A 25,199-nucleotide genomic window follows, 5' to 3' on the forward strand; every position below is an offset into this window, starting at 1 on the left:
TCTAGAGATAATATTCCTCGTCTTTGTGTCTACACATTTTCCACTGTGTTTCCTTATTTTTATTTATGAAAAAAAAAAATTTATATTATTCCACTTAAATATTGAAGGTTATTGTTTACAAGCACAAAAAATACAGTTAATTTCTTTCTTCTCTAGTGGGGCCAAAACTACTAGCACCTGATATTTTCAGTCAGCCAGTTCTTAAACTAATGTGAATTTGGAAAACAGTTTAATGAAAAAAATACCTTGTCTGATGAAATCAGGATAAAAAATCCAGCATACTCAGTAGCAGCAAAGGCTCGCCTGAGAACTTCTGAAAAAAAAAATAATAAATCCTCACCTGCCTGAACCTGACCTGGGATGGCAATGGCTGAAGAGCATTGTAACACCACTGCTCTGGCAGCAAGTGAGATGCAGCAGTGCAGCTCAGAGCAGTATAACAACCTGGGATTCAAAGTTACCTTTACTTGGAGAGGACTTTTGGCCTTTGGCTTCTCAGTACCCTTAAACTGGAGATCTGCAACTAAATTATATATTTGAGGGGGTAGAGGGGGACCAAACAAACATTAGTTCCTCATGACAATGTATAGAAATGGGACCATCTGTCTTTGTGAAATGCTGTCACCAAGACAACTGTGACATCTGTTTCCAATTGGGTAATTAATTCGGGGCAATAACGGCACAAATTTTGTATCATGATATGAAATCATAAGTCTCTTACAAGCTCCTTCATAGGCAGAATAAGCAATTGCTTCCACTGCAGTTGTGGGAAACAGAGAATTCTTGCATCTAGCAGAGTTTCAGCAAGTCCCTGATTTTGGACTGATGGAGCACATCTGGTTTTATGTACCCATGCTTTGCTGGGCAGTCAGGGCTCTACAGGAAAATCCCTGCACTGTTAAAAATGGCAAGGATTTGTGATAATTTAGGGTTGGAAGGAATCAGCAGTTGCAGTCAGGATGAGAAAGAGTATAAAGTACACTTATGTAAAAAATGCAGCGGAAGTTTAATACAGTTTGGACTGGATTTGGCTGTATCTGGTATTTGTAAGTCGCCAGGAATTCAATATTGCAGCTGACTCAGGCATATTTATCTTTCAAAATACGCCAGTTATTACACCATGTAATCTTGGTCAGAATCTTGGGGCATTGGGTTTTTTCACCTTTTTTCATTTGGTTGGTTGGTTTTGGTTTGTGATTTTTTTTTGTTTGGTTGGTTTTGTTTTGGTTGTTTGTTGTTTTCTTTTTTTCTTAAACTGTTAATCACTGGCAGTGGTTGTATAGGTAGAATTTGTGAAATTATGAATAGTTGTTCATACTGGAAATTTATATAACAAATGTATTTAATCCTTTTTCAAATTTTCAGTTAAACCAGTCATGATGATCAGGTGAGCTGTACTGGTTGGTCTGGACTTTCTTCCTGGGCATTCTGCGCATGACCATGTTTTAGGATTAGCCTTGTGGGGTGGTTTTGTGGCAGGGAAGTGGTAATAATCAGTGTAGCCTTCACTGGTGATTCCAGATAATCTGGAGTTTATCCCAGTACAACCAGCAGTCAAATGGAATTTAGCTGCCATTTTTGGCTGTTTACTTGTAGAAATAGCAAGACCACACCTTGAAGGCTTGTATTTACCATTTTCTGGTCTTAAATTCTGAAGTGTCTAATGCTGCTACCAAAGGATCACCAGTACTATTCTGATGGCTCCGTAATTTTCCCCTTTGTAGCCAGTTCTTAGTGTCTGATGGCTGCTACATGTTTAGTCCAGACCATTTGGCTACTATGGTACTACTTTTAGTCCATACAGTAACTTTTCTGATTATTCCAAAAGAAAGAGAATTGATGTCTTGAATTTTGGTAATCTTTATAATACTGATTTAAAAAAAAAAAAATCATCATAAAAATGCAGTATTGGATCATATTATTCAGTCAGAAGAATGTTGCAGAAATAATGCTCCGTTTTAGATGGAGTAACTTGTTAATTCCAGCATCTACACATATATACCGTCATCAGGGAGTTAGTGGGCTACATGTGTTTATTTTTTAAAACATCTGTCAGCTGAGTCAGAAATCTAAATGCAAAGTGTTACACTGGTTATTTTTGTGGATTTCGTACATTTCCTGTTGGAATTTAATTTTGTGTTCTAATCATTGGAGAATATGGGGGTGAAAATAGGATTAAATTTGTGCATATATGTTGTTTCTTTGGACAATTGACTTCCCCCATTCTCCTTTAATTTTCTTACAGCATCAGATATAAGCAAATACATGAGATGCAGTTGTATTAATTTTGGCTCGGGTATCCTGTGTTAACATGGAAAGAGGCATGTCATGTATGTGCGTTTTTTTTGGTTTTTTGTCCCAGTAATGAAATAACAGGCTGTGGAGAGCCTTAAACTATGCTGAACAGTTTCTTGACATGTTGTAGCTGATTCCTGCAGCCACACTGCAAAGCATATTTCGTTGTTGTATATTAAGTAGGCTACAATCCATTTGACAAAATGCTTCACTGCATAGCACTTAGGTGCATTGTATTGACTGTCCCTACAGTTCTGTATTACTGTGTTCACTGTTACCTACTATACAGAAAATATTCATGGGGAACTAGCTTTTGGGCTAAATAAGGCTAAATAACTTTTAACATTTATTTGATACACAACATTAAGATATTTCTAAGCTACTGCTTTAGGCAACTTTGCCATTGTACACTGTTGACCTGTATTCATGATATTTGACATTTTTCATAAATACTGTCAAGGATAATCCATCATAGAACAAGTTTTCAGAGTTTCAGGATGTTTGTTAAACTCTCCTAACTCAAATATCAAAGTGTTTCAGAAAACAGTCTATTTATATTATAATTTATATTTGTAAGTTGAGTGACACGTTTTCCAAGTAAGGAAATTACTAGGGAGTCTGTTTCCAGAAGGACACAGCCATCTTCAGCTAACAGTCTGTGGTCTAGATGAGACCAGGCTACAGCTACCTATTGGCTGAGGTCTGTATGTTTCTATAGGTTGTATCTTTAAATCTCTACCACTTCAGTTTTGGAGTGACCACCATTTTAGTGGAAAAACAAACTATGGAATGAGCTTAGCAGTACTTACAGTATTTAAAGATCTGTATTGCTTTCAAATTGAGCACAGCTTTTGAAGTGATGTAACCGTTCAGACCCGTCTGCTGATCTCTTCTGTGCACAGTCCCTCAAGACTTGTGTCCTTTTCTCTTTTGTTGTTCAACAGCTCTGTAAAGTCAAAGAGAATTCTTTGTGTGGTTTGATACAGCTAATAAGGCAGTCAGAATGCTGAGGACCTTGAAACAACCCAAGAATTGTAGGTTGACTTAAAAATCTCTAGGTAAATGCTCTTCCTGATGGGAAAGCTTTATGAAAAAAGTGAGTTCACTGCAGTGCGTTACCTGAGTAATGCTTAAAGCAGCTGTAGTTCATTCACGTGTTTCTTATAGTTAAATACAGAGATAAACTGTGCACCCTTCTGTTTAACATTCAGTGTAAACTGAATACATAACTAAGTCTTCTGCATGCCTCTGGCATTTTTGTGTGTGCTGTACTATCTCAGCTTCCCTCGCACTTCTCCAGATTTAGACTAATAGGAGAGCACAGTGCAGGCTTGTGGGACTCTGCAGCCTGGGTCTGCTGTTGGGCTGCAGGGTCTACAAGAACACCATAAGCTGCCTCTCAGAGGACAGCCTTGATCTGTTTCATGTTGTAGCCCATCACTATGTTGTGTGCTTGCAGGCACACAAGATCCTCCTGTTGTTCAACAGTAGCAGATAGCACGTGACATCCAACAGAGGAAATGTGGATGAATTCACGTGCCTGTGGATAGGCAGGAGTTCACACACCAGAAAAATGATGGCATGTTGCTGTATATATCATGAGATACTGGGTCTAAGAGATGTTGTAGATGTTGGGGTTTGGGTTTTGTTTGCTTATTATCATGAATGATGGCTCTTAGTGGTGCTGCTTAAACTGAGGTAGTTGTTCACTAAAGAGGTAGCATTTTCAGAGGTTTTGGGGTACTATTGCTTTTTCTAGGCTGAGTGAGAAATTCCTCTCAGCTGAAGGGTGTTGACACATGGTGGTCCTAAATATAGTGGGAAGTACTGTCTTCTGAGGGGATGGAGGCAGCTCTGGTGTATGAAACCACATATACAGTCTGGAAGAGTTATGTGAGGACACTGCTGTTTGCCGAGCAGAGGCTTGCTTCTACAATTAGAGCTTCCTCACACTTTGAAGCCATTGTAGCCATTCAAGAATAGCATTGAAATAAGATTTTTTTTCTTTTCTTCCCATGAATACTTAAGTTTCTAAGTTTCCTAGCTGCTTCTGCCCTCTCTATTTTCCTGAGAGAAGTGGTGGTTTTGTATGTGGCTCGACACAGAGAGATACAGGTGGGGAGTAGTTGCACCACATTCAGAACACCTTTTTGGCACCATTCTTGGGATTTGGACAAGCACAAGCTGTTTGAATCTATCCACTGATGGTCCCATTTGTGTGCAGCAGAATTTTTTTTAATGCATCTGATAAGAGTAATAGACCTCCGGGACAAAGTCTGTCCATCCTGTGTTTCTTACGCAAGGATGAATCTACACAATACTGAAAACTGTATGTGTCATTTGGAAATTTCCTGTGAAAAGCATGGTAAATAGATTTTAAAGTGATAATGTTTAATTTATTCACTGTGCAGTTCTTTTTCTTCCTTCTTGCCCTCCCTAAGCATTTGCTGGCTGTTCCTCACTCTCTTCCTCATCAATCCCATGAATCACTCTAATCCTCATCACTCATTGTTTGCCTGCACCACTACAGTCTACCTTCTACAGTCCCCCCTCTGGCCCCCTTGTTTTTGCTCCCACTCTGTTGCCTTCTTGTCCTGTTCCCTCCTTACTCATTTTAGAGCCTTTTTTTTTTATTATTTTTTTCCCATTTTCTATACCTGCTTTTGTTCCTTCATTTTGCAGGGTTTTGGGTTGGTTTTTTCCCTCTGTTTCATCTCGCCTCTCATTATCCAGGCTGATAATGACAGAGGCACTGCTCTCTCTCTGCTTAGCCTGTGTAGTGGACTAACTTGTTAAAGGTTTAAAGAGAAAATGTCTTCGCTCTGAATGGATCTTCATTTAATGATTGCAATGTGTTCTTTTTAACAAGGTATTTTTGTTATTATTTCAGGTCTTAAAAATTAGCTTAATTGGCCACCGGAAGCGCGTTCTGGCATCTTTGGGAGATAGGCTTCACGAAGACCCTCCTCAGAAACCACCTCGGTCAATAACCCTCAGGGTGAGTTCCCATGAAAATTTTTTTTGCATTTCTTGAGGAGTCAGCAAGCATTTCGTAACATTCACATGAGAACAACTGCTTCGAGTGGCATTCAGCTTACTTTACTTCAGAAGTTTACAGTGTAGATGTCTTAGGCTGACCTGCTCAGTCGCACCTCCCAGTACACCCAGCAGAGATAAACTGACATTTTTACAGGGTGATTCATCTGACCTGCTTCAAAAGTCTATCTTAGGATGAGATAAGAAATATCTTAGAAGTGCCAGCTTATCTTCTTTGCTCAAGAAACTATCTCAGGACCAGGTGTGTACAAGCTGCACATTTGCATTTGCCCACAGGAATCCCAGCTCAGCTAATCAATATTGAGGAAGGAAACATACTATTTTCCTTTCATTTTTTCAAATGCTTGCACTTATTTTTCAGACAAAGCTTTATGCTTTCTTTAAAGAGACCCTCTTGAAATTGTTGAGCGGCAAATGCTATTATGCTGTGTATCAAAAGTTTTGTCATGTTTTTAATTTTTATTTCTGTTCCCTTTTTCAGAAACCTTGTTACAATGTCCCTGGGTTTTTTCCACATTTCACTAGATTTAGTCTCCTCTCATTACACCTCCATCACTTGTTTTCTCTTATCTAATGCCTTTGCTTCCTTGCTGCCTGTTACCCTTATTGAGTTGTGGTCTGACAACTCTTTCCTGCTGTGTTGTCTCCAAGGGAGTTCATATCAGCATTTCTTATTTTGATATTTTAGGTCACACCTTTTGTATTTCATTGGTTCTGGTTATTTTTGTGGGGCTGCATTTCTGACTGGAATTTCATTTGGGACAAAATTTCCAAATGTCAGAGAGTGTCTGTGCTCCTAGCTTAAATTTCCTGGTGTAAAGAGAAATAAAGACAGACAGAATGAGGGCTTATTCTTACATACACTTACAATTTTGTGACCAGCCTGTTTTCACCCTGCTTATTCTCAGATGCCACATACAGATATTTTAGATCCCCCCCTAAATTCAACCTATTCCTAATGCCATGTTGAAAAAGGTCTCACAAGTCTATAACATCCCGCTCTAAGGCACATTGCACAAATGTGGATATTTTTCTTGTATTTTATTTTTTATATATAATGTGAACGAGTCGTGATGCATGGCAGGTGTTAACAACACTCCCAGGAAAGGAGGAGTCATTTGAAAGTCGCATATTTTTGCTCAGTACTTGCACTGCTCTGGACTAGAGAATGAGCAGATGGGAAAGTTTCCACAGCCCATGCTACAGGTTAGGACTGTATATTTCCAGTTAATAGAGAAGAGAAAACTGGATGTCCTCTATCTGTAGTCAAAATGATAAAAAGTAGTCTGCTGTTCCACCACTGTAGCTACTGATGCAGGCAAGTGCTAAATGTCATTCATCATCTTGTGGTATTGGAGTCTTCACAGAGAATCCTAAAGAGAAGGACATTAATTTGGATTAAGGTTTTCTTTCCCATCAATTGTTACTATGCCATTTCACTCAAAATGAGAACATAGTGTTTCGTCTGTAGTTTGTAATAATTTTTAGCTTGAAAATTGTTTTAAATAAGATGTCTGTTGCTATTAGAAGGCTGATTTATGTAGAATCATAGAATGGTTTGGGTTGGAAAGGACCTTAAAGGTCATCTAGTTCCAGCCTCCCTACCATTGTTAGGAACACCTTCCACTAGATCAAGTTGATCTAGATCTATAGAAAAAAATAGTTTATTGTTTAAAAAGTCTGCCCTTAAGGTCCCAAGCTCAACTAAAGTATGGCTAAGACTTCATCTTTTTCAACTCTTTTTATATTAGCTTTTAAAATATTTCAAAGGAAAAAATGGTTAAATACTGAGGAAAAGCAACAAACATTAAAAATATTAATGAAATACGTTATTCCCATAATAACTGCATACTAAGGAAAAGTTATTTTGATTTCAGAGTCATAGACTTGAAAGTTAGAAAATGCTGGATCTCAGGTTACCTAATGCAATCGTGCTTTCCTTCTTTGAGTGCGTTATAATCTTTCCCTCTCCTCACCCAGTCAGCACTGGAGGCTGGAATTTAAACTGAAGGAACAAGAGTGAAAATTTGGAGAAGCGTTACAATAGTAATGATACTTTAATACAAGAATCAATTCATTAGAGAGAATTTCTGGTTTTAGAAACTAGCTAGACAAACGTGTGGAGCATGAGGTGTACCTGGGAAGCCTGGGGAATGGTCCCTTAAGCTCCCTTCCAGCCCTAACATGTGTGGTTCCAGCTTTTCCTGACTGGTAGGACTGAGAGGTGGGGATGAAGCAGATTTCAGTAGTGAAATACACAATCAGGCGTCCCTGCAGGGCATGTATTCATGCATTTACAACAGGGTAGAAACAAGATATGAATACCTGGTGATTAACAGTAGCATAGTGCTGAGGACATAGCATCTCAGTGCATCATAACACATGATAGGACCTGCTTGGGCATCCATGCCTGGTTTGTGGATTTGTTGACAGAATGACAAAGTGGTGTGAAGTGAGAAAGAGCAATGAAGGAAGAATGGGAGAGAGACTCGTGATTAAAGGCATAGCTGTAGCTATGAAAATACAAATTTACACTTGCTTTTGCCACAGAGCCCTTGGATAACACTTGCTAAGTTATTTAGGTAATTGTCTCATAAGCAGTCACTAATTGTATGTTACTGACCTTCTGCATGTTTGACTGGAGTCTGGAGTCTGATTTAGACAAGTGCTGAGCACACAGTGCTGCAAATTAGATCAATAGGAGTTTTGAATACAGGCACTTGGAAAATCAGCCAATAGCTGTTCTAATTGGGCATCCGAAGTGACTGGTATTTTTTTAACCTTTGTCTGTGTGTCTCCGGTCCCCTACACTAAAGTGGTGATTATAAAATGCCAGAAGTCACAGGGTGTGGTGAAAATAAATTGTTTGACATTGGTAAAGCACTTATGAACATCATGAAAATGATGGTATTAGTCATTCTATCTTCAGAGGAGAATTTGAATAGAGTTTAGGGAAAGGGTTTGGGGCCACGAAACGAGGTGAGAATAAAGTACTGACTATACAATAACTAATGATAACACAGTACTGAGCATATGACAACATGCTGCACAGTTGAGGATCCATCTGTGCTGTGAAGGACAACGTTGAGAAAATAGCATAAAACCATACAATTACATAGTGTTCCATAATGTAGCAGCACCATAATTCTTTTATTTCTTGACTTTGTATTCTTGTCTGTATTGCCTTGCCAGAAATCTTCTGATATAGATCTCTGACTGATTTTTCTCTTTATATGCAGTTTGATAAAATATGAAAAGCTCAATGAGAGCTGGAATGTGTATGTCTATTGTACAGTCATCTGTCATTTTGATGTGCTGATGGCCCTATCAGTCTCTTAACAGTGAGTGAATCATGATTCAGAGCAGAGAGAGGTGACCTGCATGGCTGGGGTGGCAGGTAGCAGTCCTTAGAAAGGATCTCATTTGGTGCCCCTGTACTCCGGTTATTTTCAGGGCAGAGGCATGTGCACCCTATAGGCGGAGTTGGGCCCAGGAAGGGTACGTGTTAGAGGTTGTACCTCACCAAACCTTCTGAGCTTGTGCAGACTACAGCTTTTCAGAAGCTTTTAACTGGGCCAAATGTAGGTGGATTTTTGTGAAGGAGGGAAAAAGACTATTCCTAAGAGGAAAACACTCCTTTCTTTGCCCTAGGAAATGTCAAGTGCTTGTCTCAGATCATACGAAAACTAGAGAATTGAAAAACAAACAAAAAATCCCAGCTGATTAAAAGTTAACCATCCATACTTCCCTGATTTTAGTCAACTGACATGGAAAATGCTAACCCATTATTGTGATTGCAAGGAATAATATCACCTAGACTCCTACATTTCAAATATTAACATCAGTTGTTACTATCACTTAAACACATATAAAGAATTGCACCTATCCTTTCAATTTGGGAGAGATTACAGCTCTCTGATTTCTTACACCAGATCTTGTTTCTTAACAGCACGGAGTAAAGTATCTTGACGCTTTTCAGAATTAGTTTTACTTCAGTGTACTCAGGCATGAAATATCCTCTTTAATTCTTTAAATGAAAAGCAGGAGTTTTTTACCCTCCATGCACACTGAAGCAGGGCTTTGCTTCCTCTAATTTCTTCAGGTTCCTTCCTGTTGTTCAATGTTGAAATAGAGTATTTCAGCAGTAGGTAATTTAGACGAGGTCTGCGCTGTGCAAACACACTCCTGTGTACCTTCTGCCTCCAGAGAGCTTACTATCAGAAAAATCTCTAGTGTCCAAGAAATTGAGCCCAGTAACCTACATCATGAGAGAGGAACATGTTTCCTCATGCAGGTGCTATGATAGCATTTTACAGTCCACACTAGAGTGGTATGTGTGCAGACTGGCTGGCCAGCACACTGTAGTTCTGCTCCTGCTGGTTGCAGTCACCAGGACAGTGTGGAACAATGGAGCTGGGCACCAGTGTTTGGAATTGGTGTTTGAAGAAGTGATGTGATGTGTAGGAGAATAGGTGTCTCCAAACATACATACGGTGTCTGTCTGTGAGCAGTGTGGTGACAGATGCCTCTAAAATGGATGGTCATGAGGACGTGTTTTTGCACACTGACTGATGCAAGTTTACAGCTCAGCACAGATTACAAGAAAATCCTACTAATATATTTGTACTTTGATGCTTTCATGCATTCTAGGAATTGTTATTTAGGTTGCTTCTAATATCCAGTACTTCAGGTTAAACAGATGTTCTGCAAGACCTAAAAAATTGCAAACAAAGTGTCTGTATTTTATAAATGTTCATTATTTTCTTTTTTCCAGCAAGTGATGTTGCTAGAGTTCAAATCACTTTCAAATCACTTTCACTGCTCAGAGTGGCTGCTCAGAAGTGGTGAAAATGTATTTCATCTGACAAATAGCTAGTCCTGAATCATTACTTTATTTGGGCCTTGACAGGAAGTAACTTGCTGTTTTATCTCTCTAGCAGTCCTAGAAGGGAATATGTGTTACACAAAGAGGTTTTGGAGAGGGAATTTGCCACTAGTTCAGGTAAATATTGAATTATTTTTCCTTCCATGTGGGCTCTGCACCCTAGGTGGCAAACCTCAGATGTAACTCTCTGCTCTCCTCTACTTCAGGAATTGTTTCTTATTTTTCTTAGTATGAATAATTCAAATACACTTTTGAACATATGGTTTGAAGTTAGCAATATGTTGTTCTTCTTATGTGGAATTATTCTTCTCTCTCTCCAGGAACCCAGTGGTAACCACACTCCTCCTCAGTTGTCTCCATCACTCAGTCAAAGCACTTTCACTACTGGTGGCTCCCTGGACGTTCCCCACATTATCATGCAGGGCGATGCAAGGAGGAGAAGAAATGAAAACTATTTTGATGATATCCCCCGGTCAAAGCTGGAAAGGCAGATGGCACAGGTAGGGTTAAAACGATGCCATTAAAAAGCTGTGTCTTGCTGCAGTTGGTTACAGGACTAATCCTAATCATAGCTATGGGTCATACAAGAAGGCTAAATTGTAAATTACAAAGACTGACAATTTTTCCGAGCTGTCTATTCCAGTTCTCTATATTTCAAATAGTGTAAATTGGTGTGCTGGTTCTCCTGAGAGGTAGAGTTTTGGGGGTTGTTTTGGTGCCTGGGGGCTGAGATGAAGGTGCCTTCCGTGCACCAGAGCATGCAGACTCCCATGGGCACTGGCTGGACCTCTCATTTCTCTGAGAAGGTGAAGATTCCTCAATTTCTGAGAAACCTAGATAAAAATAAGCTGACATCAGATCACTGCCAGAAGCAGAGGACGTGGGGAGTGGTGATTTCTGCATTTATTAATGGAGACTGTCAGCATTCTACTAAATTTTGTGATCTGGGCATATATCTTGAGTGTTTCAAAAAAGATTTAGCTGTGCAACAACTCATTTGAGCATCACAACAGCACTAGACTGAAGTGGATGTTCAATCAAATCCTTCATGAAAGAAAGTCAAAGTAGCCTCCATGTCTAAATTTTTCCAACCAGTCACAGGAAGAGTAGTGATAATTTTACACTGCATATGTTGACCAGAGTGATGTCTTGTACCATTCTAAAGGGCAGTAAATTTAAGCTTGGACAGCCTGTTGACCAAAATGCTTTAGGAAGAACTCATCTGGTTATTGGTGTACATACAATGAAAGACAGCCAGGTCTTAAGCCATGCTGTCCTTTGCAGTGCATGTTGCAAACAGGGCTTTGATTTGCCATCAGAAGCAGATGGGCAGCCAGTGTGGTTCCCGGAGCGACTCACTCTGTGAAGTAGCAGGTTGCTGCATGCTGCCCTGCATGAGGCTTCCCAGCACTTCTTCGCCTGCCATTGCACAGTACAGAGTCTCTATCCGAAATTCAGCCTCAAAATAGAAACAACTATGCAAATAAGTGCGTTATGGTTAACCTGCAGTGTCTCAGCTAATTTCATGAACATTCATGACATTAGTAAATTCATGGACATCAGTTCATTTCAAGAAGTAATAAAATAAACAAGCAGAACAAGGTGCTGCCATTACCTGGAAACACAGAAACAAATTGAATTCCATTTATTCAGAGGTCATTTCTAGGGAAGTGAAATTGCATTTGGTTAGATGGGGCTGTTTTCTTGCCTTTTTTTTATCTCCTAATTTTCTGCTATATAATCTTATTGTACAGAATTAAGGGGAAACTTACCTAGCGAATGAGCTTGTTTTCAAGCCAAAATCTGTTGGGCTTTCATGGCAAGAAGAATGTTGAGCTGAAGTCCAGCAAGGAAAAGCCCAGTTCCTATGATTAAACTGTTTCTTTGAAGGTCATGAAATTTAGGTATTTGAGCATGAAATACACATTTACCCATGGCTCAGTACACTGGTTCATCTACTTAGTTTATTTTATCACTTGGTTCACAAATCCCTATTCTCACTTCCTCTTTTAGTCACTAACAGTGAATAAGAAAAACACCAAGCACAAAACAACTCAAAATAAACCCATATTAGCAACTCTTCCTGTCTTCTTTTCACTTTTTTGCTGTTGAAGTCCTGGTATTCCCAAGAGGTATGACACGCTCTCATATATGGCACCTGGAGATTTTCTTTGGGCTGTTAAAAACTGCTTTTCCAGAAGGACTGTGATATGTTGCATATCCAAAGAGAATACTGAGCAGTTAGCACTTACACCAGTCCAAAACACTTTAAAACCAATTAACTGCTCAGATGTTTTTGTGGGCTTTTTGTTTGTTGGGACTTTTTTATTTTGTTTTGGTTTTTTTCCTTGGTGGGAATGTGTACCCACTGAATGAATGACTTCAGTGCCTTCTCTCTAACTTTCACCATGGAATATAGCAGTCATCCTCTGGGACTCCAAAGGGGAAAATAGATTCAGATTAAATCCATAAAACAGTGTTTTGTGTTAGTCCCTGAACTTGAATCTGTTTGGAGTCTTTCTCGGCTCTGCCCCCAAATTGTGCACTCTTGATGTATGTAAAATTCCCTTTGACTTTAATGGGAAAGTCAATGACTCCCTCTGGTGATCATTCTCACTAAATTGGACTCACCCCATTAAGAGGCTAATCAGGGATTTCTTCAAGCATTCTAGCCCAAAAATAGATTTTTTTTTTTTTTTATTTTATTTTTTTTTGCAATAGGTGCTTTGATAAAATCATCTACATTTCCTCCAGTCATTTGCCCCACAGCTGCTTTGAAATTAAAGATAAAATAATTGTTTCTGGAAAATAAAGGAGATCCAACTGATGCTTAACATGAGCCTTCTGCTCCTTTTTCTTTTTTTTTTTTTTTTTTTTTTTTTTTTTTTTTTAATATAGCATGTTCCTCCTTGCAGCTTGCAGGTTCCTTTGGCTTATATCAGATCAACAACAACTTCTGGGATGATACCAGTCCATCGTTCCAGCTAGAATACTTCTCACAAACTGAATTATCTAGCGGGTTTATTGGAATAGCTTTGAGGATGTTTTCTTAACCCTTTCTTTGCAAGGCTGTTTGCATGTGGCTGTATGAATGTGCATGGTTACTGGGTGCTATAGTCAATGGGTGCACATAAAGACGGCTTTGATGCTGTGATTTTTTTTCAAAAGGTGTGTTCTTGACAATGAGAATAATGGGTATTTTTATGGCCTTAAAAAGAGAGAGGACAGCACAGTATTGAGAGCCTATTCATGGTACTGATTTCATGAACTTGATTTTATTTTGGAAATGTAAGGGTAAGACTATTTTTAGCCTCAGTTTAAAATCTAAAATCTGAAGATTTTTTGAGGAAATGGTATCTGATGTTTCTATCTTTACTATGGCCCATGTTTTCACATGGGAATCATCAGGCATGTTGATCTTCAGATATCAACCAGAGTTTGTTAAAACAATGAGCACATCAATTTAAATCTGTTTTCCTTTAATCTAATTAATGAGTTTAAACAGTTCTCTAAACCATCATCAAATCTGCTTGTAAGTAATACAACACTTTGTTTCCTGGAGGAAGTACTGATTTAAATTTACTAAATGTGGGTGGTTTTGTCTTAACGCCAGCATGTACCTTCATTCACTGTTTCCTAGCAGACTGTTTGCCACCTAAGAGGGGAAAATCCTAATACAAACAATGAGTCTAACCAGTTTAGATCCCCCACTGGAATAGGTTTGGTCATCCAACTCTCCAGTTGGTTGTCCAACTTTGAAGATCTTTGGCATCTGGTTGGATAAATCACAACTGCCAAAAAGGTAGTACAGAAGGTTGTGAGATGGTTTGGTTTTTTGTTTGTGTTTTTTATTTTTTAAAAAAAAAAGGGAAAAAGAAAAAATAGAAAAAGGATTGTGTAGTCTGAGTCATCTTTGACTGTGGATGTTGGATTCTGAACCTGCAAACTGTAAATTAATATGATCAAATTAATGTGGTATTAAACACCTGAAGTTGTTTTAAGATTGCCTAAACCTTTAAAATAGAACTGAAGTAATTCAGGCAAAGCCTATGGACTTTGGAAACAAACTCAACAGGAGGAATCCCATTGAAGGGATTGGGCTCTTCACCCCTGAAGTCATGGCGTGGGGACATATGTGTTTGCAGGGAGGAGCTTTGGAGATTAAAAGGAAGCATAGCCAAATTCATTTAAAATACACCAATTAAAATGTCAGGGAGGTTCAGGGAGCACCTCTGCTCATCATGCCACTCCTTGCAGAAGCAGATCTGGGTCAGGCATCACCCTGATGCTGACGCACACTCTCCCCACAGGGCTGAACCTGCTGCGCCCCCCGAGATGGGAGAGGTCTGTCATTTCAGGAGGCAGTGGGCGGGTGCCTCTTCAGAGCTCTGGGGAAAGCTCCAGGCTGTGTCTGCCTCTGGGAGAGAAAGCGGATAATGAGTCAGAGGGAGCTTTCTGGTAGGATAAACCTAGTCATGGCTCATATGGGGAGCACCTCAGTGGGCTGTGATGGAAGGAAGAGAATCCTTTAAGATCTCAGAGAGTTGGAAAAATTATTCACAAAGGCTGGCAGGTGTTCTTCTCCAGAGATGCTGAACCCAAACTTAATTTTGAAAGCCTTTCTGGGTTCTTTGGTCCCATGGTCTGAGGGCTCCTTTTTTTTTTTTTTTTGACTGAGTCGTAAATTGGAAATAAAGCTGCCCTGATTGTGAGATTCTGGCATGTAACATTATTTTGTGAGAGACAATAATTCATTGCAGGATTAGGATTGATATGCAGGAGACAGACATTTAAATGGAGTTAGTACCAGAGATCCTTTATCTACAATAGAGGAAAAGTGTAATGAAAGCAAGACACAGAATTTGTGAAGGCAGGTTTATAGGAAAATTGTGAAATAATTTTTCTGCTTTCTGAAATAATACCTTCAACTCAATGTCATCTTCCAAATACTTCACAGATACGAATGTGTTTGTATTTCTGGTGTGCTGTGGGACTATGTGCTTTAAAATTATGTTTTTCACTTTACAGCTAAGAAAACCGAGGAACAACATTGTTTCAGTTTAGCTAAAATGACACTGAAAGTTTGAAGGAGCCAAAAATAAAGCTTCTGTCTCATAAGGCCTACCTTCATTTTTTTAACTTTTAACTGCAATACGACTTTCTTTGATTTCCTCGTTTCCTCTTTGTTTTCCTGTCTCTTTCTCTGATTTGAAAGGATTTAATGATTATGGTAAATGGAGGAAAATACACCCAGGAGAATATTAATGTATAGGATGAGAATAGTCTAAGAAGCAATGAAGAATGGATTTTATCAAAGGTTGAAATTACTGGTGAAATGGCAGAATTCTTTACTAGTAGGTTGAAAACACAATAAATACAAAAATATATTTGAATACATTATTTCATTCTGTTGTTATTTCTAAGGTTTCTTACTTCTATTTTATATAAACATAAAATAGTATATGTTGTGAGGATGAATAGACAGCTTTTTTAAAGACAAGCATGTAAAATCCAAGCAAAATGCTCTAAGGTTCGTATTTTTAGGTGCATTTTATTTTTAATATGGCAAGAAGACTGAAGTCTTAAGACCTTCAATCTAACATCAAAAGAAAAAGGCTTAACTGAATCTATTTTTATTGCATGGTATAGATATTACTGACAGTTGTCTTTTTAATTCAGATAGATATTAATGCCATAGAGGTCTGTGTCTTGAACAGTAAATTTCAGCAGACTTTCAACTGTAAGTCCCTTGAGTATTCATGGGACAATATTCAAAGGTATTCAATGGATAAGTAAACTGATAAAAATATTATGAAAAATCTAAGTAATTTCTGCCTGAATAGAAAGAGACAATTTTTTTCAAGAATGCCACAGAAGCTAGCATTTTAGAAATTAATTTGTGGGATGTGGATCATACCTACATGCTGCTTCAGCATATGGAATTAAGGAAGCCACTTCTATATTTGGTATTAATGATCCAAACTGGAGCAATAAATACTACACCAAGAAGGGGACAGATGTTCTTTCAAGATGGGGACGGATGTTCTTTATTAATTTACTGTTTTTCACACTCAGTCTTGTGAGCCAGAAGCTTTACACTAGAAAGATTATATGAAAAATAGGGGATGATTATATGAAAAAATGGAGAAGACAAGGTAGTTTCTACTGCCAAACAATTGTCATTGAAAACCTGAATATTTCAAAGCTGAATTTTGATATCTAAAATTTACACTTGTAAGCTGCCGGAAAAAAAAATACTTTTAGCACACTCTTCTGAAAGAGACGTTTGTTTTTTTTTTTTTTTTGGTAAAATGGAGATACCTAAAATGTTTGGCTAGAATGTTCAGGGACCAGAGTCTCATAAAATTTATTGGTAGTATTTGTCCAGAAGTTTGTACCCTCTATGAAAAGCTAAAAGTCTGGGGACCACCAGCAGAAGGGTGATCAATCAGAAGAAACTTGGCTGCTCACCCCAGATTTTGGGGCCAGAGCTACAGGTATAAAACTGTAGGTCCAGGAGCTTGGCAGGGCAACCGTAGTCTTAGGAAACTACTGGGAAGACCTGCAGTCGGTACCCCCCAGCAGGAACCCAACTCCTGGTTTGCTGGATAGAAATGAAATGAAAACTGCCTGCCTATCAGAGAAGATTGCTATTGCATGAAGAGGGTGTCAGCTGGTTGAGAGGGAAGTACAACTGTGTTATTAGTCTTGTCTCATCAGAGAAAAATGTGCAAAGCATGGTCTTATATGGAGCAGGAGGAGGATATGTGTGGGACCTAGAGCACCAACCCTGGCGCGTGAGGAGGCTTTGCTTCTCACCCTGCCATGGGTTGGATGTAGCAGTCTTCTGCAGGCTTGCTGTGGTCCTGGGCCAGCCATCTCCTTTCTTGGGGAGTTCTGGCCATGGCATGCACCTTCTTGTGAAACCACACTGGGTGCACTGGCCTGGATTATGGTGTTCCTGTTCATACCTGTCACCCACTGCCTACCTGCAAGAAAGTCAGTCCAAAACGGCTGGTGGTTTTCTGGAAATCTTCATGTAAAGTATTTTCAGGCGAAGCAGAAGAAATACACCAATGCAAAACACAGATACTTAGTCTAATAAGAAGTGTTATTTCTAAGGTCTGCTTCTCCAAAAGAAATACTGATTTCAGATTTCACTCTCCATTTCTGAAGATCTTGCTTTTGAAAGAAGATCTGCGATTATTCCTGCCAGTAAGACAAGCTCTCACCAGAGCTCTGTGAACACTCAAGGAAGCAACATCTATTGAGATGGTACAACTGCTCTCCCATCACCCAAAAACATTTGGAGTGGCAATTACAAAAGGGGCCAGACAGCCCCATTCATATGATTTTCATTTGTTTCTTTCATCTGTTGCACCTTTAAAGATTGTTCACCATGCCAAGAGTGATTTTCTGGGGTTTGATCCAAAATTCTGCTCATTTCTGGAGCTAGATTGCATTAGAGTTGTCACATTACTGCTAGATAACATGCATCAGAGGGAGCAGGGATTGCTGCTGTTTCCTTTCCTCTGTGCCTCACTGGAGCTGCAGCACCAAGAGATGGGAGTGATTTCCTGGGGCTCAGTACTGCAGTGAGAGACAGAGGGAGAGGTGGTGGGGGAATAAGCCTGGAGGTTGTTTGGCAGCTCCTCTTCTCCCTGTGTGCCAGCTTCACAATGTGGAAGTGCAAGAGAGAGTGAGTCTTGCCAGGGAGAGGTGGAGAAGGCAGCAGAAGATCAGGAGTCACCAACAAACTTCTCTGACCAGCTCAGGGCTGAACAGACCATTGGGGGTCCGTGTTCACCTAACCAGGGCAATGCCCTGGTGTTTTCTAGAATTCTGTTTGTTACTACTCTCTCCTGGATCCTCTCATTGTGCCTCCGTCCTCCTTGAAGTACAGTGGCTAAAACTGGATGAGACCTCACTGGCAGCTAAACCATATGGCACAGAAGTTCCTTCCTATGTGTTACAAGATGCTACGTTTATTAAATACCTCCTCCTTTTTTTACAGAGGGAGATTCTGTAAAGGGCCACAGGCATGGTCAAGGGCTAGAGCCCTCAATGTCCACATCCTGCTGGGCCTCTCCTTGCTGCTGCTGATCTAGTCAGCCAGTTTTCCAACAAAGGAAGTAAATTTGATGAGAGATAATTCATACTAAGCAACTTCATTATAAACATCTTAAATTTTTCTTGGCCCATAGAAGCTCTGTCAGGCATTATTATGCTTTTTCTTTGTTATCCTCAATAATATATACATAGTTATAGATACACTCACATACGTACACATATTCCTAAGTCTTTATTTCAGGTGGCCAGGAGCAATATCAAAAGTCCTTGTAGGCCATGAGGATCAAGGGATGGTGACTGGATTTTTAAACAACTTTTCTAGTAACTTTCTGATCCCTGCCTTGAGGCTGGCTATAACTTTGCTAATCTTCCTTTTCCCCCAAATTAAATATTGTTTTAGCCCTTCTTTGGTCCTTTCATTATTTTCTATGGCTTTCCGAGGATAATTCCTCCTAGTTTAGTTAAGTCTGTGACATCTTGTAAAGTGCCATTGAATGATGTTTGTTAAGCTGTGCTGAATATATCAGGACTGCCTTCCACCCAGCTCCTGTTCCTTCTGCCTATGCTGTCCAGGTATTCTTTTCTGTTGCTTTCCTCCTTTCTTCTCAGAAACTATATAATTTTCATGATCAATCTTACTGGTCTTTAATCACTTTCAGTACAGTTACTTTCTCTCTTCACCTTATCAACCAAGTCTTCCCTGTCTATAGAAAGGACACCTAAAGTAAGTTTAGGTAGTTTTGTTCACCTTTTGAAACCCTATCTCCAACATAACCCTCAACATTGAACACCCATGTATATGCTGTCCTATACTTTTTCCCAGTAAATATTTGAGTAGTTAGACTTGAAGCAGTTGCAAATGTGCAAACACTTTGTAACATGCTTGGCTTTACTGACTTTACAACAAGTGTCTGAAGTATTTAGGCCCTATTGTGTTCTATCATAGAAGTAGTTAGCAAGAAAAATAAGAAATATCTTATTTCTTATGTGAATGTCTTTTCTGGAAATAAAGCAGGTTAAGTTAAATAGGAGAAATTAAAATGTCTTTAATTCTTTTAAAAGATAGTCACAAAGTGATTAGCAGACCGTATCAGAACTGCAACTGCTACGAAGGGAAAGGAGTTGGATGAATGGAGAGAGGCTAATACAGAGCCTCATTTCCCTACCTCTCACACCATTCCCCAGCCACTTGTATCATGGAATGCAGATGGCAGGAACTGTGGAGAGCAGACCATTCCCTTTCCTCTTTCCTCTGCCCCTCTTGCCCATTAGAGTTGTGTCCCACATTGACTAGACAGGGAAATCTTATGCACTGGACATCTATAGCTGTCATAAAAATGACATCATGATAGCAGCATTTTGTGATGCAACTTGTATGCTTTTATCTTTTGGGAAGGATGAGATAAGCCCATGTTTCATACATTAGCAATAGCCAAAGGTATTTTTTTTTTGTTCTCCTTTACCACATTACTTAGGAAAATGTTCTTTGTTGAACTCACTTTTTTCATAGAACCTCTGTGTTAGTGGTATTAAGCGCCCAAGTGTATTTGTGTTTACTGTGGTGGAAGTGCATGCACAGATTCAATTCTTTTCCTTCCTTATGAGGGAATAAGTTTTGGGAGCTGAAAATTATGAGTGTTAGAAGCCTAACACCAAGTCTCCCTCCTACCTGCTATTTTCTGGCCTCAGATATCACTTAACCGTTTTCCTTTACTTGATTCCTTCCTCTTGCACAAGGATATGCAACTTTAAGTGCTTCTCCTGGGGATTTCATAATTCATTTTAAAATTTCAGCACTTGGAAGACATAAATATGTGCATAGTAAATCCTAAATATTTTTCCAGTGGTGCAAGGAAAAGGTTAGCTTCTGAATTTGATTTCATTACCTTTCATAATATTAATGTTCCTTCTGTGCTGCATTTCAGTACCTTAGTCATTCAAATGTTAATGTGTGCAGTACTGAGTAATGAGTTCTGCACTCCTGCCCTTCTGACTGGACATTCATATAGTCATGGGAAATTCTCTGTCTCTGCTGATCTGCTTGATTTATTATTGATTTAATAAATCAAGTCACATGTGTTTAAAGATGATTTAGTTTATGCCTAGATCCTCCAAACCTTTAATTTGGGAGGTAGGTCTGTATGGTGGGGGCAGTTCACTTGCACACTCCTTAGAGCAGAGACCTGGACCCAGAATTTGTCTCTTCCAAGTGAATGCTGCAAGCATCCGCTTTTATTTGCCCTTCTTTCTCCAGAGAATTAAAAATAATAATAAGGGTTTCCCTTTGTTTATAAAAAGGGTTGAAGGCAGCCTATCTTTTACTGCTTTAACCTGTGAAAGAGGGAGAAGATGAGCTGGGGAGGGAGGGGCAAAGTGGGTACCATCAGCACTTTTTTAAATGGAGCAACTTAAAGCTTGCATACACACTTACTGCAGTGTCATGACACCTATTCCTTAGTTTGCACCAAAGCAGCTGGTAGATGTACCTGGTCCATTTGGATGCTGCAGCACAGCAGGGCCACTACTGCAGCATCACTGTGTCAGGGCAGCAGCTCTGCCAGGAGGGCCCCATGTACCTCTGCTCTGCAGGGACTGTCCCCTGCTCTCACCTGATCAGGCCAAGACACCACACCACTCCCTGAAGGCAAGTCCTTGGGAGAGGCAGGATTTAAGGATACACCTTTATATCCAGAATAGCAAGGTGGTGAGAACCAGCTGTACAATATGACAGCATCATGACAACCCCATGCCAGTGCTGGGGAGAGATAAGATGTCCGCTAGCATATGGTACCATGCTGCCTTACCTTACTCTGTTCAGGACCTCAGCAAGTCTGTCCAGATACCACTGCAGTATGTTTTCTTGATTACCAGATGCTTGAGGGTGATGCACCTGGCATGGAATTACCTTCTTTTTTACTTTTCTTTTGCAAAGCGGAGGCACAATCTCCTGCCACGGGTTCCCATTCAGGAATCTCTTCAGACAAACAAATGTAGTCATCACAATGATGAGCATGGCCAGAAGTCAGTTTGTTGGACAAACAGAAAAAAAAACCCAGGTCGTTACTGCCAACCAGTGCAATATCCTAATAATGTCACAGCAGAAGTATCTGGGGCAGTGTTTGCTACTGGCCTTGCACTGTGAGTATGTTTGCCACATGGAGGAGAACTGTTTTGTAGCAAGTTGCAGAGGTAGGAGAGTGAACCAAAGCAGAAGTTTTTATTAGCTAATGATATCAAACTATTGTGGCCTGCATATCACGAAGGAGAAGCAAATAACTGTGAAAACAAGATGAAGGAGAAGAAGTTAACCAGATCTGGGAAAGCTGAAGAATTACTGAAGAATTACTTAAGTACTGAAGCTGGAGGAAGGGATGTGTATGCATGCGTTTTAGATCAGGAAGGAAATAAAGAACAATTTACAACATTAGACAGCCACCAGCCTGTCTGGCAGTGCTCGGTAGTCAGTCCAGAGGACTCCAGCCTGCCCTGACAGTAACCAGGATTGATAACCTAGTCTGTCACCAAGCAGGCAGACAGGTCTCAGGCTACAAAAGGTAAGAGCAAGAACCATATTTCTAAGAGTTGCACTTCTTTGGGTTCTTTTGAGCATTCATGTTAAATTACTGCTCCTGCTGCTGACAAGAACCAGCAATGCATATTCTTGCTGTTGTTAAATTACTGATATATTAATTGCTGTCTACTCTGGATGCTGCAGTTGCATTTTTGTAATGTGTGTTTATTGCACGTTGTTACTGCCTGCTGAAGATACTGTGGGCAGATCCTACATCTGATGCTTTGTTTTAGTTGCCTGGCTACTGTAAAATGTTATCTTAGCTTTTGCTGAGGTGTCACAGATGCTTTCTTGATGAGTGTCCAAACAAGGAAATATGTAAAAGATGCTGGCAAATGCTTTGCTTGCCCAGTTTTGTTGCTTTTGCTAGAGATGCTACAGAATGCTTACTTTGCTACGACAGACCATCTATACAATAACGTAGAAAGTAGAACTGAAGCCTTTCATTTACACAGCAGGGTCATGGTCAATACCAAAGGTAATATCATCTGTATCTTTATATGCAAAGGAACTGTTGTTGGAAGGAGATGGCGGGCAGTTGCTTCATTTAATTGCAGTGCATTCTTTTCTGGTAGCTGTTACAAAGAAAACATATTTTTCCTGTTGGCTGTATTGTTAGATTTTTCCCTTCCTCTCTCCCTGTGAAAGTCTCCCACAGAGAGAGATTCAAATCTCAAAACTTAATTGGGATGTTGCCTTCAGACTCCTTCCCTGCCAAAAACTGAAAGTAACCGATATTTCTTCTGTTCTCTGCATTTTCCGCTTATGTCTATATTACTTTGTCTTTACATCACGAGCGCTTCTGAATAAACTGTTTTCTTGTACTCACAGTTTGAAACCTCTTCTAAAGTCTCTGAATAAGCTGTGTTTCCTTCCAATGAGTCAAAAAATATTTTGTCAGCAAATAAATAAAAAATTATTTATAACAGCTGCTTTACTTCGTTCTTTAATGTTATTGCAAGCCTTTTCTTAATTATTCTTGCCTTTTGGCAGTTACGGTGCATTAATATTTACAAGATGAGATGTAGTTTTCTGTTTATATCAGCAGTCCTCTGTCTGTGAGATCTGGACCAACCAGAATGCAGGATATCCTTTCTCATCGATTCATCAGGTTCATAATGTAAGATACAGTGATAAATGGCTATGTTGTCACTCTATGGATGTACAGTCTGTTGCCGTGGTGTTATCTACGGGTGTCATGTCGCTGAAATGATAAAAAAGTTTGTAACTTGTCCGCCCTTTTTTGGGATTATGTGTGCGCGCCTTCATGTATCGTGCCGTGTGGTTAGCATGTCAGCTGTACGATGATACATATGTTGGCTGTATGATGTACCTACAGGACACAGGGGGATTGCCAGCAGCAGTCTTGCTCAGGAGGAGCTTTGACTTCTGTTCCTGATGTTTTTGTTTGCTCACTTTTCCAAGGCGAGAAACCGTGTAAACAGCTCGATTTGCACAGTTTCACCCCCACAATGTGTTGTGCTGCTCTTTCTGTGTAAATCTATAGGTTTTACCTAGCTGACAAGCACACATGTTTGCAGAGGCACTTTTGGGGAATTAGAGGTAGTGCTGATGGTGCTCTGAATTTTCATCGCTTCTTGTGACAGAGGCACATCTGCTGCGCATGTAGGAGCAAACCTGGTGATCTGTATTACAGCATGGTAAGGACGACAGCCAGTCATTCAGATTACACCAAGCATAGGATTTCAGAGGAGCTGTAGATTTCTCCTAATGTCTGTCATCTAACTGCGTCCTTGGAGCATTTCTGCCAGAGGGGGCGGTTTTGGCTACTGAGTTTTAGAAGCTTTTAATATGTAGGTGTGCCATGAACATGTTTCCATTATTTCAAAAGCCAAAGATATAAGGATTTTAAAAAAATTCTCTCACTCTAAGAATTAAAATGTAAGCAAATAATGAGGATTTGGCTGTTCCACAGAACGTTTAAAATTCTTACAGGGAGAAAATTAATTTTTCAGTCAGAAGCGTTGTATCTCTGTGTGCTCCAATTTAGTGTTGTCATGGTGACCAATGCCTTACCATAACTAGGCATGAGGCTTTAAGAGGTGAAAAGTTATAAGATGTGGTCCTTGTTAAAAATTACTACATTCCAGACACTCAAAACTAGGCCTTTTTAATTTTTTTTTTTCCCTGTAGCATGGAGAGTTTTGAATGACATTTTCATAAAAAGTTGAGGGAGGCACTAGATTTTATAGAAGTTGTCTTACTTCTACCTGTGACCGCCTCTGCATCCAGGTGTCTTTAATGTGAGTCAAATGCAGTTCTCAGAGAATGGGATGGAATAGACAAATGTACAACAATTGTGAAAAATTACCTAATATCAGTAATCCCTTTCTGTAGCTCATTTGACATCAAGCATCTGACTCCTTCTAGAGCACCAAGAAGTGCACATCTGCCCATTTTCAGGGTTACAAAGCATTGCAAGAGCATGGCATAGTGGTCGTTAAGACTATGACCTTTATGGTCAGAAATTGTCACTGTAAAAGGACTGAGTCTTTACCACTCTGGCACCTGTCTTGAGACCATTTTTGAAAGAATTTGTAAATTCCTTATCTGCAAAATGTGGAGCAAAAAATCTTTCTCAAGGTAACTGAGGCCAGAGAGAGGAAAAGCACTGGTTAAAGGGATGGGGAGGTTAAAATACTGAAACACAAGCAGTTCAGCAAAAACCACGTGATAAATTGCACAGCTGTCTGATGAGCTATAAAGTTAGATGGGGAATAAATTATCTCTTGCCTTTCTACCTCATCAGAGAGATAAAAATCTTCATACATATATTGTGTCATAAAAAATACATACACTTAAATGTTTGATTATTTCTTATAATTGCAAATTAAATATTCAAACCAGAAAATCCTTCTCCTATCATCTCTATTTTTAAAAATTAAATCAAACATCATAGTTGATCCTGCACAGCAATTTATGAAGATTTCTGTATTGCTTGAAGGTGGTTTAGGTACTTATGAAGGTCCTGAATCTCAGTACATCATCCATAAATTGTTCCATACCCATTTCTCAGATTTAGAACTACTTGTAATTAATATTTTTTCCCTAGATTTGAGATTTGTCATTTCAAGTCTCTAGGTCAAAGACACTCCTACTTTGTGTTTTACCTGAAGTTAATTGCCATCAACGTATCCTAAGTCTCTGAATTTCAGCATCTGACTAGTCAGTCAGCTGAGGAGCTCCTTTTCTTCCTGTAAAAGATATTAGGCCCAGATTTATTAAAATATTTAGATGTTTAAAAGCCTTTCTTCCCCCCACTACCACCCCCCCCCCCTTTTTTTTCTTTTTTTTCACAAA

General features: G+C 39.4%; 1 protein-coding gene across 1 annotated transcript in view; it reads left to right on the forward strand.

Annotated features, from left to right (window-relative positions):
• Positions 1–5,185: 5,185 nt before the first annotated feature.
• Positions 5,186–25,199, forward strand: part of LOC103777032 (ankyrin repeat and sterile alpha motif domain-containing protein 1B-like) — a gene marked incomplete at both ends in the record, with an annotated part of 27,523 nt that continues 7,509 nt past the window's right edge. The window contains 3 exons of the mRNA XM_008944569.1: positions 5,186–5,293; positions 10,558–10,737; positions 22,927–22,998. Coding sequence (XP_008942817.1) covers positions 5,186–5,293; positions 10,558–10,737; positions 22,927–22,998 — 360 coding nt within the window. The remainder of the gene's footprint in view (positions 5,294–10,557; positions 10,738–22,926; positions 22,999–25,199) is intronic.

Source organism: Merops nubicus, unplaced genomic scaffold, assembly GCF_000691845.1.
Source record: "Merops nubicus isolate BGI_N331 unplaced genomic scaffold, ASM69184v1 scaffold43587, whole genome shotgun sequence".
In the NCBI taxonomy this organism is placed as follows: domain Eukaryota; kingdom Metazoa; phylum Chordata; class Aves; order Coraciiformes; family Meropidae; genus Merops; species Merops nubicus.